At 47.8% G+C, this 17,468-nt stretch overlaps 1 protein-coding gene across 2 annotated transcripts in view; it reads left to right on the forward strand.

The window, feature by feature from the left end:
• AKAP8 (A-kinase anchoring protein 8) overlaps positions 1–17,468 on the forward strand; it is an 895,754-nt gene that overhangs the window by 828,089 nt on the left and 50,197 nt on the right. For both annotated transcript variants that reach the window (XM_086960773.1, XM_086960782.1), the window contains exon 13: positions 246–341. In XM_086960773.1, the coding sequence (XP_086816899.1) occupies positions 246–341 (96 nt within the window). The remainder of the gene's footprint in view (positions 1–245; positions 342–17,468) is intronic.

Below are 17,468 nucleotides of genomic sequence, written 5' to 3' on the forward strand. Positions count from 1 at the left end.
AGGGCAGGATGGGATACAGGTGGGTCACCCTTCCTAAAAGAAGCAATGCCAGTTTCAGAAATAGCTGAAATTGTCATACTTCTTGTGGCCTTGGATAGCGGAGTATTGTTAAAAGCAACAGTAATGATTTGTTTCTGGTAAATTCACATATCTTTATCTTGTGGTATTCCTCACAGTGCAGATGACAGTGTACTTGTCTCCATACCATATGTTAAGCACTAGTCATTAATTTTTTTTCTCCATAGGAAACTGCTGAACAGTTGAAAAGGACAAGTCTCCATGTTGCAAAAAGTGTCCTCAATAATCAGCACATTGTGAAAATGTTGGAAAAATATATGAAGGTATGTTATGGGAGAATTCGAGTTGTGAGGTTCTATGGCTTGACCCCACTATCTGCATTTGACCTGCCCAAGCCTTATGACGCCGTACTCCCCCCATCTAGTGTGTAATTATGTGGCAGTGGTGTGAAGGACAGACAGACCATACAGGTACTACAAACAATGAACAGCAATAAGAAATCTGCACACAAATCTCAAGTCCATTACAGTGTAGTGGGGCGTGACAGTCAGTGGGTAATGACATTCGACCACTCAGCCCATCATATGACCTTAAGTGCCTGCCTCTCGCTTGGTCCACCCCTTCCTCAACAGGTCCCCAGAAGCATGCCTGGCCCATAAGAGAAGGCGCAGGACTCACCACTCATTGCAACCAGAGTGCATCACAGCAAATCGTCCCCCAGACTGGGCATCAGTACTGGACCTTGGGGCTCGGCATTAAGAGAAGCCTTTGTGTCATTAGTGTCCGAACCAGTGTCAATGGCACGGCCAGATCACAGAACCGCAAAGTAGTTGTGAGACTGCTATAGCATTTTCTCCCCCACACCTACGCTCGTTACTGGGCAGTCAGCCCAGTTGTGGGGTGTCCATGCACCATCCTGTTCCTCCTATGGGTCAATCTTGCGCCAACCATTTACCAGTGTCCAGTGTATCAGCCAGCCACTGCACGTGGCCTTTACTATGCAGCCAGGTTTAGGCATCCTCTGGATGAGTAAAAATAGGTGAATCCTCTTCAACCACCCTAAATTTAGCAGGAAATAGCAAGCATACTTCATTCCAAGGTCCGTAATTGTTGTTTAACAACAGTTAAGTAGTTCCGGCGATGATGTACTTCGATGGTGAATCATACTCCCCTCGTATTTACAAAGCCCCTTCAAATTAAAAAGCTGAAGGATTAGGTCTCTGTCCCTGTATTTGAGGAGCCTCGCAAATATTGGACTTGGGCGAGCGCCCGGCTGGAGGTCTGGTAGTCAATGCACATGCTCAATGGAAAATAATTTGTGTCTTCACAGGCAACACTGTGGACAGCAGCCAATTCTCAAGGAACAATCCCATGTTTGGGCCCTCAGCACGCTTCGAAAAGCCCTCATCCCCTGGGCCTGAGTCTGCAAGTCCTGCAGTGTGGGGCGCATCACAGTCAAGGCGGACTCCTGTCATCCACCCTACCTTTAATCGCCGATGATCTACCCAGAAGTGGCCCAAGGAATCTATTTTGGGCTCCAGGGTGGCTTTAGTGTACATGTTGGCTTGCAGAATCTGTTCAAACTGCCCAGAATGCCTAACCAAGGTAGATTCGAGATTGCACAGTTCCCCATCGCCACCAGCCGCTTTAGTTCCTTCAGCCAGGGGGGCAGTTTAGAAGGCCTCTGTTTCACCATGATCTCAGGATAATGTGTGTATGTAACACAGCAACAGGATACCGGGAGGGCGCGGGTCTGCCTTTTCTCAGCGATGCCCTAATCCACCACCAGCTCAGGACCTTCCAGGCCCTCAGGAAAGGCCTAGCCCTCTGAGTAGGTGCGGGGAAGGTCATCCCAAGACAATTTGCCCCTCGCAAAACCACTTCAATGACCTTGACACGTCGAGAAGGATAGAGTTTCACATACTCAGCGAGTGGCAACCAGATCCCCACAGGCTGACATCGCACTAAGACTCCTTTCATGTCGGGGGCCAACCACAACCATAGACACCCAGCACCTCATGCACTCACCAACAGTCTGATGACCCAGGTGCAGCAGTGATTCTCCCAAGCCAGCTGCCTCCACTGCAGTCCGAGAATAAGTCAAGCCAGTCTCCCTCTCCAAGGACTTCAATAGCACCAGGTCAAGCTAGCTGCCGGTCACATCGCGTTTTTCAGATTCCCCTCGAGATCCCTTGTCGCAGCACCGCTCCTCAAGTTACCTCATCCATGTCTTGCAGTAGTACCTCCGGGCCGCAGCAGCCCTAGGCAAATGAAATAGGTAAGTCAGCCCCCTCCACCAGGGCTGTCTGTAGGTCACAACAAAACTGGGGCCCTCAATCACAATGCCCCTTTTAGGAGCATGGCAGGGCCACCCAATGCACCTCCGGTTGGTCAGTCTCCCACCTCTGGGCCTGCATATGCTGCAGGTTTCAGTAGCATCAATCCGAGGGCCGGCTGTCCCTCCTCTTCCTCCTGGGTCCTGTTGGGGGGCCCCTGGCCTCACACCACTATAATGTCTTCACCTGTGGGGGGTTGTCGGGCGAGCACCACCTTGCTCGGCGCCACCAGTGTCTGCAACTTAGGAGACTGCCCTTTGTCACAGGGCCATAGGCCCCCAGGCACTCATGAAGCAGGCTGCTGTGGTCTTACTGGCCGGCCATCGTGTGCACTGTCGCACTCCCAGCAGGGAGAGCCTGAGGGTGTCACTCCCGGCAGGAGCAGTCACCACCCGTCAGTTCCACAGTAACTCCGGTGGCTGCAGCATTGCACATCTGTAAGTCCGCAAGCAGAGGATTTATGCGGATCACTGACAGAATATCGAGGAGCAAAATATCGACCTGCCAAAATATCGTGGAGAAAATATAGAATGCCAGAATATCGAATTCCTATCTTCAAACAGGTAGGTACAAAAATATCGACTCCAAAATATAGTTGTAAAAAATATAGATAGTCAAAATATCAAATTTTTTAAATGTCTTAAAGTAATTTAAAATTAATATAATAATAAATATAATTAATTTAAACATACTTAAAGTACTTAAATAAACTTAAAATTAATAAATAATTAATGTAACTTTAAAAAAATTTAATATTTTTAATACATATATATATATATATATATATATATATATATATATATATATATATATATATATATATATATATATATGTACATATTATTAACAAAACATATACAATATTTTCAACATAGGATAGCGAGAGGGTTAAATTTACTATTACCACTCCAGTGAATGCAACAGTAGAGAAAACATTGGATAGCGTAGGGGTAAAAATTACTATTCCCGCTCCAGAGAGTGCAACAGTAGGGAAAGCATTGAATAGCGTAGAGGTAAAAATTACTATTCCCACTCCAGAGAGTGCAACAGTAAGGAAAGCATTGGATAGCGTAGGGGTAAAAATTACTATTCCCACTCCAGTGAGTGCAACAGTAGGGAAACGTTGGATACCGGGAGATTAAAAATTACAATTCCCACTCCAGTGAGTGCAACAGTAGGGAAAGCATTGGATTGCGTAGGGGTAAAAATTACTATTCCCATTCCAGAGAGTGCAACAGTAGGGAAAGCGTTGGACAGCGTAGGCATAAAATTAACTATTCGCACTCCAGTGAGTGCAACAGTAGGGAAAGCGTTGGATAGCGGGAGGGTAAAAATTACTATTCCCACTCCAATGAGTGCAACAGTAGGGAAAGCATTGAATAGCAGGAGAGTAAAAATTACTATTCCCACTCCAGAGAGTGCAACAGTAGGGAAAGCGTTGGATAGCGTAGGGGTAAAAATTACTATTCGCACTCCAGTGAGTGCAACAGTTGGGAAAGCATTGGATAACGTAGGGGTAAAAATTACTATTCCCACTCCAGAGAGTGCAACAATAGGGAAAGCGTTGGATAGCGGGAGGGTAAAAATTACTATTCCCACTCCAATGAGTGCAACAGTAGGGAAAGCATTGAATAGCAGGAGAGTAAAAATTACTATTCCCACTCCAGAGAGTGCAACAGTAGGGAAAGCGTTGGATAGCGTAGGGGTAAAAATTACTATTCCCACTCCAGAGAGTGCAACAGTAGGGAAAGCGTTGGATAGCGTAGGGGTAAAAATTACTATTCCCACTCCAGTGAGTGCAACAGTAGGGAAAGCGTTGGATAGCGGGAAGGTAAAAATTACTATTCCCACTCCAGAGAGTGCAACAGTAGGGAAAGCGTTGGATAGTGTAGAGGTACAAATTACTATTCCCACTCCAGAGAGTGCAACAGTAGGTAAAGCGTTGGATAGCGAAGGGGTAAAAATTACTATTCCCACTCCAGTGAGTGCAACAGGAGGGAAAGTGAATACTTCATATATGAATTAAATTAAATTAAATATTAATACCAATTACAAATAATATAAAATAATTAACAATTTTATATAATATATTAATTAATCAATTAAAAATACAAATGACATTTAATTATTAAAATAAATTACCTACTAATACAAATTATTTACCAATTAACACTAAATAATTTAACAATTAATAAAAAAATAAATTACAACAAAAATAAGCAATAAATACATTTTAAAATGTCATTATTTATAATTCATTTACTTCCCACACTATTCCCCTATAAACACACAACCCACTACTGAAAAGAAATTAATACAATTAACATAATTATCAAATAATCAATTAATTAAAACTATTGACCAATTATATTTTAATTAATTACCAATTAATAATTAATTAACAATGAATTCAAAATAAATACCAATAAATAAATTAACATATTTAATTAATCATATTTAAATCACTTCCCACCCTATTCCCCTATAAACCCACAACCCGCTGCAGAATTATATTACGCAAAAATTAAATACAATTAAATTAATTAATTAAAATGAATTATAAAATAAATATACACTTTTCACACATATAGTAACATAAAAAACACTTTAAAAAATTCATATTAACTTACCTCAAATTCGATATTTTTGTTGTCTATATTCTGTCCGTTCGATATTTTGTCCATTCTATATTTTGGATTCGATATTAATGCTATTCTATTCGATATTTTTCTATTCTATTTGATATTTTTGTAGTCTATATTCTGTCCATTCGATATTGTTTCCTTCTATATTTTTTACTCGATATTTTGGCCAGTCGATATTTTTTATTCAATATTATGACTGTAATACCGATTTATGCAGGGAACCTGCCGCACTCATCTGTAGTCAAGGCCACTCTGCACAGCTGGCTCTACGGCAAAAAGCAGCACTGGGGTTTCGGTGACACCGCAGCATAGGCCCACTCACATCGGCACGTAGGAGAATGACGGAGTACTTATAGCTGCCGTCTTGGCTACACCCCCCCACTATATCCAGGTACTTGTTTTAATCGGGTATACAGTTGGGTGAATGATGCTGAATTCTCATTGAAATGCACCGTACCCTGCAGATCTCTTATCATGACTAATGTAAAGCTAGGTGTTGCCCAAACCATTCAAGTCGATCAGTAAAACTATACAGTTGGTTTGTGCACAATTCCCATGATGAGTGTAAGGACCAGAATTTTTTTCAAATGAGTCCACAGGTTTTCCATAGAGTGAGGCACCAGAGTACCTCCATACTCCCTCAGAAACTAAACACATGCAAATATGTTTGGTGCACAATTTCTCGAAGAAAGATATATATTGCAGGAAAATTTTGAAGTAGTCAAAAGGCAAAACAATGTGCACTATATGTGGTATTTCTGGATGAACTCTATTAGGGAGCTGCCAAGTGAACATTTTTCCTGTGTACAGCGTGGTACCTCGATGCAGTTTGGATTGGGCGGCACAGATCGTTACTGTGAAGGGACATCACAGCTGCCTTGGCCATATTCTTCAGAATCCCGGGAAGACCAGTCATCAACAGATGGAGCTCTACCAACCTAAAAAATCACTTCCAGATACTGATCCATAATCCCCTCCCTCAGATGCTGTCTCAATATCAGAACCCGCCTCCAAGCTCTCCTCTATTATTTCAATTAGGGTCTGGCAGCAGTAATCCAGAGCGACGCACTCTCTTTTAACAGTCTAAAACTTTCTACCTCAAATACTATGTTCAATTTAAAATTAAACTGCACTAGTTGAAATATCTGCAAGAGACACGTTAGTGATAGATTCCTTACCTTAGAATATCCCCAGGCGTCAGACTGCATCCAGAAAGTTTTGCTTAGCAGTACCCCTGCGTGTCAGTAGGTGGCATTGTGCGGCTCCCGTCCGTCACTGGCATCGTATGCGCTGAGATGACGTCACGGAGACTACTTAGGCGCCACCCATGCGTGCTGACGTCAGTTAATTCTTTTTCTTTACCGAAAACGCAGATCTGGATTGAGCACATACCTCAGTCATTTTTGACTACTCTTTTGAGACTTTTTGTCTTCCCTTCTGCCTCTTGGTGCTCGTAGGGATGCCCGTCTTTAAGTCTTATGGGTCGTGTCACCGTAATATGTCGCTGGCGGACCCCCACGATGTGTGCCTCTACTGCCTAGAGACCGACCATGACTGCCGCGACTGTCGAACCATGGCCCCAAAGGCCCTGCTGTAGCGGTGCCGGAAGTTGCTGAAAGTTCGGCATTCCTCTCACCGCCACTCCACATCTAGGGGGCGTTCCCAGGACTGGAGCGGTCGCTCCTCTAGCTCCAAGTCTTCACCTTCAGATTCCGGTAAGCGACGCCATAAAATGAAGTCGAAGAAGCGCATTAGTTCTCCGACGCCCCCCCCCCCCGTCGCTCCCGGGAGGCAGACGAGAGGGACAGAGGCTCCGCCCCTGCAGCGCCTTTGGAGCCGGGGAATCCCGCGGCTTACCCACTATACCCGGGTTCGTTGGCAATTCCCGAACAGGTGCAAGAGTTTCTTGCTGCCTTAGACTGCCTTTACAGGCCCCAGGCTCCCGCCGGCGCGCCTTTGGGCCCCGCGCTCCCATGTCCAGATCCTGCTGGCCGGGCGGCTCCGCCGCCGGCTCTGGGCCTGGCACCACAGGTTCCTGCGCCTCTGGCTATGGCCTCGGCGCCACGAGGTGTAGCGCCGTTGCCTCCAGCCCCGGCACCACCCTTGGCTCCGCCCCAGCCACCGCACGGGGTGCCGTTCCTTCCACCCCTGCCCCGGTTCCTGGACCATTTTGCTCCGGCCTGGGATCGGCATTGGGAGGCGGATCCGGGCGGGCGCTGTTTCCTGCGCCGTTTGTCCCTTCTCCGGCTCTGCTGCCCCTGAGCCGGATGAAGACTGGGGCGGGTCCGTGGACCCCCTCGCTCTGCAATGTGACTCCAAGCAGGATTGGGCGGACGACCTTGAGGATGCAGGCGAACTGGATGTGTCTTCGGACCCGGGGTTTGCCTCTCTTCCGCCTATCTTGGAGAAGGGTGTCTCCTAATCCGTGGTGCTCCGTCGGGTGGCGGAGGCTCTCCATGTCGACCTCCCTATGGTGGCTCTCAAGACCAACCTCCTTACTGAAGTGGAGTCGGCATCGTCGGAGCCGCTGCTCCCTTACAATGAGGCCCTTACAGGAGTCCTTTTGGGCACTTGGTTGAGACCGGCCACGGGTGCGCTATGTGCCATCGCCCGGTGATCCCGCCTTCCTGACCACTCACCCCACGCCTGAGAGCCTGGTCATTCAAGCTTCAACATTGCAGAGTGCCTTTCCCTCGGCTCCGCTGGACAAGGACTCTAAGCGGCTGGACCCGTTTGGCAAGCGGTTGTTCTCCTCAGCCAGCTTGGGACTGCGGTTGGTTAACACCACCTGCTTGTTGGGCTGTTACTGCCATGCAGTGTGGGATTCTGTGGCCCAGGTCTTTCCTCAGTGTTCTGAGGAGGTCCAGGCTGTCCTTTCCCACGCAATTGCAGGGGGTAAGGATGCGGCAAAATTTGCCATCTGGTGCGGTTTGGATACCTCTAATTCATTGGGCAGGACGATTTCCACGACGGTGGCTTTACGGCGCCACACTTGTTGCATTCCATCTCCAGGCCTCGCTCATGGACATGCCCTTTGAGGGTTCCCGCCTCTTTGGCACTAAGGCCGATAACGCCCTGGAGCACTTTAAAGACTCCCGGGCTACGGCCAAGTCATTGCGTCTCTCTACAAAGAACCCTACCATGCCTGGTTTTCGTTCCTTTCGTGGCCAGGGAAGGGGCACTCAGGCGCGTCCCTCCAACAAGCCTGTGCAGAACCTGCCACAGCACGGCCGCGGATTCGGCCACCTCCACCCCTGCTGTTGCCGCCTCTAAGCCTTCTTAATCCGAGCATTAGGGAGCACCCAACGCCGGTGGGTGGCAGGGTTCGCCACCACGTCCACCACTGGCGCGAGTTTACATCGGACAAGTGGGTGCTGCAGATAATCCGCCACGGTTACTCGCACCCCTTTCTGTCCTTCCCTTCAGCCATGCCACCTTGGAACCACCGCATGTTGAGGGATCATTTGGCTCTTCTCCGTCAGGAAGTCACGGGCCTCCTGGCCAAGGGGGCCATCAAATGCGTTCCCGGTCAGGAAGTAGGGAGTGGTTGTTATTCCCACTACTTTCTGGTCCCCAAGAAGGAAAAGGGGGCTTGCGCCCCATCTTGGACCTCTGGGACGTCAATCGCTTTCTCCGGAAGGAGAAGTTCAAGATGCTGACTTTGGCTCAGGTCCTTACTGCCCTGGACCTTGGAGACTGGATGGTGGCGTTGTACTTGCAAGACACTTATTTCCATATTCCCGTCCTGCCAGCCTACCGGTGCTACCTGCGGTTCATGGTAGGTTAGGAGCATTTTCAGTTTGCTGTGCTACCCGTCGGCCTTAACCGGTGCCCTTCGGGTGTTCACAAAAGTGATGGCGGTGGTCGCAGCTCGTCTGCGCAGGTTAGGGGTGTCAGTCTTCCCCCTACCTTGATGACTGGCTGTTGAAGGTGGGCTCGTCCCAGACGGTTGTCACCCACCTCCAGACTACGGCCGACCTCCTTCATTTGCTGGGGTTCTCCATCAACGCGCCGAAGTCGCACCTGAGTCCCTCTCAAACGCTCCCCTTCATTGGAGCGATTCTGGACACAACACTGTTTCGGCTTCATCCTCCCGATCAGCATGTCCGGGATATTCAGGCTATGATTCCGCTCTTTCAGCCCCTATCCCGGGTTTCCGTCAGGATGACCCTCCGGCTTCTGGGCCTGATGGCCTCCTGTATCCTGCTGGTGACACACGCCAGATGGCATATGCAGGCCCTGCAGTGGGTCCTGAAGTTCCAGTGGGCAGAGCATCAGGGCAACCTGTCCGATCGCGTTCTGATCTTGGAGGGGGCTGCACAGCAGTTACAGTGGTGGCTCACGAATCGCGATTGGGTCAGTGGCAGGTCCCTCTCCCACCCCCCCAACAGGAGCACACAGTGGTGACGGATGCGTCCCTTCTGGGATGGGGAGGCCACTTGGGGGAGACGGCGATCAGAGGCCTCTAGTCTCCGGCGGAGTCCCTGCTCCACATCAACCTTCTGGAGCTTCGGGCAATCCGACTTGCATTGAAGGCATGCCTTCCCTCTGTTCGGGGAAGTGTAGTGCAAGTGTTCACGGACAACACCACAGCCATGTGGTACTGCAACAAACAGGGCGGGTTGGGGTCGTGGACCCTATGTCAGGAGGCTCTCCGCCTCTGGACATGGCTGGAACGTCAAGGCATTACCTTGGTGGTTCTACACCTGGTAGCAGGTTCTCTGAACGCCAGGGTGGACAAACTCAGCCGCAGGTGCATGATGGATCACGAATGGTGTCTGAACTCTGACGTGGCGCAAGGTCTCTTTCGGCAGTGTGGAGAGCCTTCGTTAGATCTATTCACCACCGAAGAGAACGCGCAGTGTCCTCAGTTCTGCGCGTTGGAATTTCCAAGGCGGCACTCTTTCAGAGACGCTTTTCGTCGCGAGTGGAGCTGCGGTCTGTTGTATGCCTTTCCACCTATACCACTTCTGCCCAGAGTGCTGAAGAAGATCAGGCGCGACCCGTCCCAAGTCATACTTGTGGCTCCGGACTGGGCTCGAAGAGTATGGTATCCCGAGCTACTCAGTATGAGCGTCGATCCCCCAATCCTCCTGAAGAGGAAGACGGATCTTCTGTCGCAGCAGCAGGGGACAGTCCTCCACCCGAACCTGTCCAGTCTCCACCTTCAAGCGTGGAGATTGAGCGGCGGCAGTTGACACCTTTTGATCTTCCTTCTGAAGTCTGTGATGTCATTCTGGCTGCCAGGCGTCCTTCCACCAAGACATTGTACGTCTGCAGGTGGAACAGATTTTTGGCATGGTGCACAGCAAAGGTTGTGGATCCCCTGTCTGCCCCTCTTTCTGAGGTTCTTCTGTTACTTCTCTCTTTGGCCCAGGAGGGCTCTGCGTTGGGCACCTATAAAGGTTATCTTTCTGCCATCTCCACCTTTCTGCGGCTTCCAGATCAGCCTTCTCTATTTAAGTCCCCTGTTAGCCGCTTTCTCATAGGCCTTACACACGCGTTTCCTCCCGTGCCTTTCATAATGCTTCAATGGGACTTAAATCTGGTCTTGACTTTTCTAATGTGCGCTCCCTTTGAGCCTCTTCATAACTGTCCCTCAACGTCTTCTTACTCTAAAGACGGCTTTCCTGGTAGGCATCACCTCTGCCAGAAGAGTGAGTGAGCTCCAGGCTCTTTCTTCCGAACATCCTTTTCTTTCTGTTCATCCGGACAAGGGGGTTTTAAAGACCCGTCCTTCTTTCTTGCCAAAGGTTTTCACGCCCTTCCACATCGGGCAGACTATCACTTTGCCCACCTTCTTTCCGCCTCCGCATCCTTCCAAGGAAGAGGAGAGGCTCCACCGTCTGGACCCAAAACGTGCGCTCGTTTTCAATCTGCAGCGTACACAACAGTTCTGGGTGGATGATCAGCTCTTTGTTGGCTACGTGGACGCCAGGAAAGGTCGGGCTATGCACAAATGAACCATTTCCCGGTGGGTTGTTTTGTGCATCAAAGCATGTTACTCCTTGGCCAAGAAGGAGCCTCCTGTGGGGCTGCTTGCCCATTCGACCAGGGCAATTGCAGCCACTACTCCCTCGGGACAGGGCGTTCCCTTGCAGGCAATTTGTCAGGCAGCTATGTGGGCCTCGCTGCACAAGTTTACAAAGTACTACTGCCTTGACAGTCAGGTCCGGAGAGACGGCTTCTTTGGCCGCTCTGTGCTCCATGACTTTTTGGTGTAATCTTGTTCGCAGACCCACCACTGGGGTTGGTATTGCTGGGGTATCTAATCTAAGGTAAGGAATCTATCACTAACGTGTCTCTTTCAGATGCACACGTTACTACTTCTGTAACGATATATCTGTAAGAGACATTAGTTAGTGATAGATTCCTTACCGCCCCATCCATCTTCCGCGTTCCGCGAACTGATTACTAGGGTTAAGGTCATCCCGTTTAAGGCCCTTGTTTTATGCACCAATGGTCAGTATCTCGCATGGCTCAGCGTTTCGGCTCCGAAAGTCGTGTACAGAGCTGACGTCAGAGCGCATGGGTGGCGCCCAAGTAGTCTCCGTGGCGTCATCTCGGCGCATACGACACCAGCGACGGACGTGAAGCTGCACGACGCCACCTAATGACGCGCAGGGGTACTGCTAAGCAAAGCTTTCCGGATCCGGTCTGACACCTGGGGATATTCTAAGGTAAGGAATCTATCACTAACTAATGTCTCTTACAGATATATCGTTACACAAGTAGTGACTTGTGCATTAATGCTCTGAGAATGCTGTGCTGGTGATATCAGCTGAAAGTTAGAATTTAGTGCAATGCTGTGAGTGTACTACAAAAGTAATAGACTAGAAAAGAAAAATAATTGCATCAATAAAAAGAAAGCAAACCTTTTCACTGTTACGACTCTGCATTACAAAGAACCTCTTCACAGAAGGTAGAAGAGGAAAAAGAAAAACATATTACTTTAACTTACAACCCAATCAGTAAGGCAAATGAAAAATAAATTTGACTGCAATAGTAGTTAGTTCATTACACTGACAGTAACTACTTTGTATGAGGTTGTGCTCCTTGTGCAAGGGCAGAATGCCCTTCCTCACAGTAGAGGTAGACAATGGATGAAGTGAAGTGTCCCATTGCCCGTTGCTGTATGTTGAAGTGGGCCAAAGGCAAAACTCAATGACACACCAATAGAGGGTTGCCTAAAATCTCCTTGCCCTAGCTCTTGTGTAATGATAGGACAGTGGCTGAAGTAGGCTGACCCATTGTCCCATGCCGTATGCTGTGCTAGGTGGAGCCAGCATGTGCAAAAAGAGCCAAGACTGGCAAGTCTTGCAATCCAACACCCGTGGGCAGATAACTCTCCACTGCACATAACCTCTGCGCAGTGAAGGTTATCCAGAAACAGAGGCTGAGGTGCAAAAACATTTCCATGTGGAATATGAGCAAAATCCCCCGCCCCTAAACTTCACTGATAAAATAGGATAAGGTGAAGTCATATTTAGGTTTCATTATAAAACCGTAACACATGTTTACAAAACCTTTGAAATTCACTGAAATCCATTTCACTACACTTGCTACCCCAAATGTGTCTCTAAAGCGCTTATTACAGCTTCTGAGTGCACCTAGATAGCAACCACTCAGTCAACTGAGCAGATATCCTTGGGACTGCAAGCAATTGTGCATACTGCCACCGTGGTATATTTGCTGTGAGTCAGCCGGTCAAAGTACTTTATTCCACTCAATTTGAGCCATAAAAGTGGGCACACAATCTAATTTAGTTTCATCCATTTACATATAAAGTTCATAAATAAATACATATTACTTTCACTAAAAAAGAGCGAATAGGTTTAGTAGTTACTCCCTATCCTAAGAACTGTTAAAACATAATTAACAACAGAATATATAGTATCCAAGTTATCTAGGGATAATAGATATCTTGTGATCCCTGATTTTCTCTGCTAATAATAACAGCAGAGGTATTGTCTTCTTTGAGGGGTATAAAGTGTGCAAATTAAAATAAAGTGTCTAGTGCTTTGATATGTTGAGCCATCACAGGGGCAAGGTGGGAGTGAGGAAAACCACGTACCTTGGGTGGGAAAGACTGCCAGAAAATGTATTGTTTTAAGGTGTAGCCTAGTCAGTAGGAATTTCTGCCTCTCATTTAAATTTAGCTGTGGGTAAAGTGCAGGCTGTGCTTTGAGTTGGCAGTATAACTGCCCGTTCAAAAGAGATATCAGCAAGAGAGTGTATCTGAGAGCAATGATGAAAAAAAAGAGAGTTATTTTGGAAGAGACATTAATAAGGATATATGGATTAGAAAAATACTCAGGAGTGCCAATCTTTAAAAAGGTGGATTTAATATACCTAAGCCATGGGGTCTCTAGGCAGTTGTCTAGATTTATACAATCTCTCAGTATGTCTCTGCAGAATAGGGCTTTCGGGTTTTTCCAGATTCTTGCCCACAACAACAAGGGTTGCAGTTTTATATATCCATCTAAGTAACCCAGCCCACATTTCATAACATGATTTTGTGTGGTTAGTTTCAAACCCCCAACTCAGTCATAAAAATATTAAAATCATCAAGGAGGGATGGGAGTCAGTTGGCTGTTCTCACTATGAGAACAGAATCATCCACATATGGGAGAACTGATATTTGGCGTACTTTTACTCTTGGTGTATCCTTCCCCTTCTTACACAAATACTCACCCAGCAAATTAATATAAATCAAGAAGTGGAATAGTGGCAACACACATCCCTGTATGACCCCAACAGTGGAGAAAAAATCTTCTGTTAGGTCACCATTCCTGTTGTAACGGACTCTTACTGATGTTTGATCGTGAAGCCTGGTAAGTAGTGTAAAAAGTGCTCCTTCAACCCCAAACTTTGACATGAGCGCCCATAATTTGGGGCGGTCCATTGTGTCAAAGGCATATGTTAAATCCATAAGGCTACTGTGAGTCCCAATTTTGTGATTGTGATGTCATACATTTTGCTCAAGTAGCACTTTTGCTTCGTAGGAATCCTCAGAGACATTTTATGGCATGGACAAAGTGGGCTATGACCAAAAGTTCTGCTGGGAGTCTTGTCCTGATGACCTTTAACAAATCTTAAACAGATAGTCTTACATACTTTTTCCCTTTAATTTATTTTTTAATGTGGGTGATGTGTGAACGTCTATTAAGGACATTTTGCAGAGACATGTGTGTTTGAGGCATATGAGCTGCAGATTAAACACTGTTGCATAGATCGCCATCTAGTGTTGGGCCTGGATGTTTGCACTTGTTTTTGACGTGAAAAGTTCTTTGGAAGTCACAAGATAGGTGACTCCTCCTTTGGATCACATTGCTCATGGGCATCGGCTCCATCCTCAGATTGTTTTTTCCCACCATCGGGCTCGGATGTGTTTCCTGCGCTCCGGTTTGGAACCGATTCTACTTTCGGCGTGCAATCCTTCACCCGTTTCGACGGTATCTTCTCGAACGCGTTCCCCTATCGACGCGAGTCTCAACAACTTTGACGTCTTCGTATCCGGGCATCGACGAAGGCCTTCGGGCCTACCTAGGCCTCATCTTCCTGCTCATGAAAAGGACGCCATTCAAGAAGTGTCCTCAATTAGGGTCAAAGTTTCCCCACACCGATCTCCATGAGGTGAGCAACCTTTGCCTCTCACCGGAGCACAAGGCCAGGGACTGTTCAGCTTGCGCCTCCTTCTGCTCCAAAAAGACAATTTGGGACCGACGAGCTCGACGGACCATGGCTCGCTCGTCATCTTCCATCCCCGACGACATGTTTCAAGAAGGCGTCGACATCCCAGAACAGGAACGGGCCAAAGAAGGCGTCAGCAACTCTGAAGTCGAGGACTCAGGCGCCGAGGACATCACTCCGGCACAGCGGGTCGTAAGTACACATCGACCCGACCCTTCCTCGACACCCTCCAAAAAGGCTTTGGTCACACCTTAGCCTTCAGGCCCGGGTGCACACCGAGAGACTGCTTCCCATGCCCCTCCTTTGGGCTCAGTAAAGAAGCCTACTAAGCCTTCAGGCGACTCTGGCTCAAGTCAGCCTACCCCCGGTGCCGACACACACCGACCAGCACCGAAAAAGAAGCCATCCTCTTGCTCATCCACTCCGACCGCTGCTTTGACATCCAAGCACTCGGCACCGAAGACTGGCACTGGCTCCTCGACACCGAAGACACACTCGGAGCCGAGCAAAAAACTGACACCAAAGGGCCCAACTCCCATGCGTCGGAGCTGAAAACGGCCTTGGAACTGAACAAACACGTTCCACCTGCCAAAGACGCTGCAAAAGGTCACGGTTCGAAGCCAAAAGAACCTAAAACAACTACAGAGTCGGTGCCGAAAAAGCCTCTGGTGCCAAAGACCTCGATACTGAAGGATCTGCCTTATCCAGAAGAACTATTTCTGCCAGATCCTACCCAAAAGACTCTTGTGAAAGATCCTACAACTGGTCAATTGGCTCTTAGCTCCAAAAAGCGACCACTAGATGCACCGGCTCCTCATCCTAAAAAGAGAGACATTGCAACCTCTCCATTAAGGATCCCTTCTCCTTCTCCTCCTCCCCCACCACATCACTCTCCTACACCATCCCCAACTCCAGTAGAAGATGATGATGATGATGTGGATAACACCTCTGATGATACAGGGGGAGGTGCTGATGAACCACTAGGTTAAATTAGAGACCAGTCTTCTTCGTTTTCGTAGAGCACTGAAAACGCTGTTGTTCACATAAGTAGTTGGTACCTGCATGCTGGCTATCTGATATCTTCTTCTCCAGTCTGTCCCTAGCGCCGGGAAACCCACTGTGGGTAGCTGTGCGCGGTAAAAGTTTAAATAAATAAATAAATAGGGAACCCTAGTCCTCCTGACTCCCCTAACCCCTGGGATGATTATAGCACCCCAGACGTCCCTAATGTTCCTCCGTATGGTATTTACCCCTCCAGGCCTCCCCCCTAGAGGACACTATGGGGTTTAACCAACTTGTCCATAGGGCTGCCCAATACCATGGGGTTGACCTACACACAGACCCAGTGGAGGAAGATTTTCTCATGGACACTTTTCACACCACACAAAGGTCCACTTCAATTTTACCCATGCTTAGGGGGTCATTAAGCATGCACCAGAAGTATTTAAAGATCCAGTCAGGGCTTGAGTCCTCAACCCCCGGATCGAGAAAAAGTATAAGGCTGCCCCTACACATGCAGTCAACATTAGAGGCCTGCACCACTAGACTCCCTTGTAGTCTCCAATGCGCGTAAAAGGGCCAATTTCCAAACATCAGGTGAGCCCCCCCACCAGATAAGGACTCTAAACTCCTTGACACCTCTAACAAACGAACAGCGTCACAGGCAGCAAACATATGGCGCATCGCCAATACTCAAGCGCTGTTAGCAAGGTATGACAGGGCACATTATGATGAGCTGGAATCCATAATGCAGCATCTCCCAGACAAATATAAAAATAGGGCCAATGAACTCATACAGGAGAGTAAAACTATCACCAATACCTCCATCCGTTGTGCCCTAGATGCGGCAGACACTGCTTCAAGGACAATTAACACCAGTGTCCTTTTCCGTAGGCATGCCTGGCTATGTATTTCAGGTTTCAAACCTGAAGTTCAGAGTTCCATCCTCAATCAACAATTTGATGAGCAGCACCTATTTGGTCCTAATGTTGACGTATACCTTGAGAAAATGAAAAAGGATACCGACACATCTAAATCTATGGGAGCCTTGCAGTCGCAAGCTCCCAGACGCTCCTTTCATCGCTCATCCTACAAAGGCACCACCAGAGGCTACTCCTCAGATAGCCCCTCCACTTCTTACAAGACCCCTAGCCAATCCACCTTCACTAGGGGCTATCGAAGAGGTGGTTACAGGGGTAACAATAACAAAGGCAGTGGTAAAACTAACAACTCCCAATCTGCCTCCACCCCTACCCAATGACTTCCCTCCACTTCCCCCACACCATTCCACTCCAGTTGGGGGAAGACTGCAACAATTCCTTCCTGTATGGACCAACATCACATCAGACAGAACAAACAATTCAAGAAGGTTACTGTCTCGAACTAACATCTACCCCTCAAACATACCACCCAAACAGCGTCCAATGTCACAAGAGCATCTGTTACTGCTAAAGCAGAAGGTAATATCCCTATTACAAAAAAATGCAATAGAACCAGTTCCCCTGCACCAACAAAACAAGGGAGTTTACTCCCTGAACTTTCTTATCCCAAAGAAGGACGGCTCTCTAAGGCCTATTCTAGACCTCAGACCCCTAAACATATATATGCAGTGAAACCATTTCCACATGGTCACAATTCAAACAGGTCCTTCCTCTCCATTCACAAAACAACTTCCTTGCTACCCTAGATCTCAAGGATGCCTACTTCCACATTTCCATTCACACCGCTCACAGGAAGTATCTAAGGTTTGTAATAAACGGTCAGCACTATCAATTTA

Source organism: Lissotriton vulgaris, chromosome 1_1 (assembly GCF_964263255.1).
Source record: "Lissotriton vulgaris chromosome 1_1, aLisVul1.2, whole genome shotgun sequence".
In the NCBI taxonomy this organism is placed as follows: Eukaryota; Metazoa; Chordata; class Amphibia; order Caudata; family Salamandridae; genus Lissotriton; species Lissotriton vulgaris.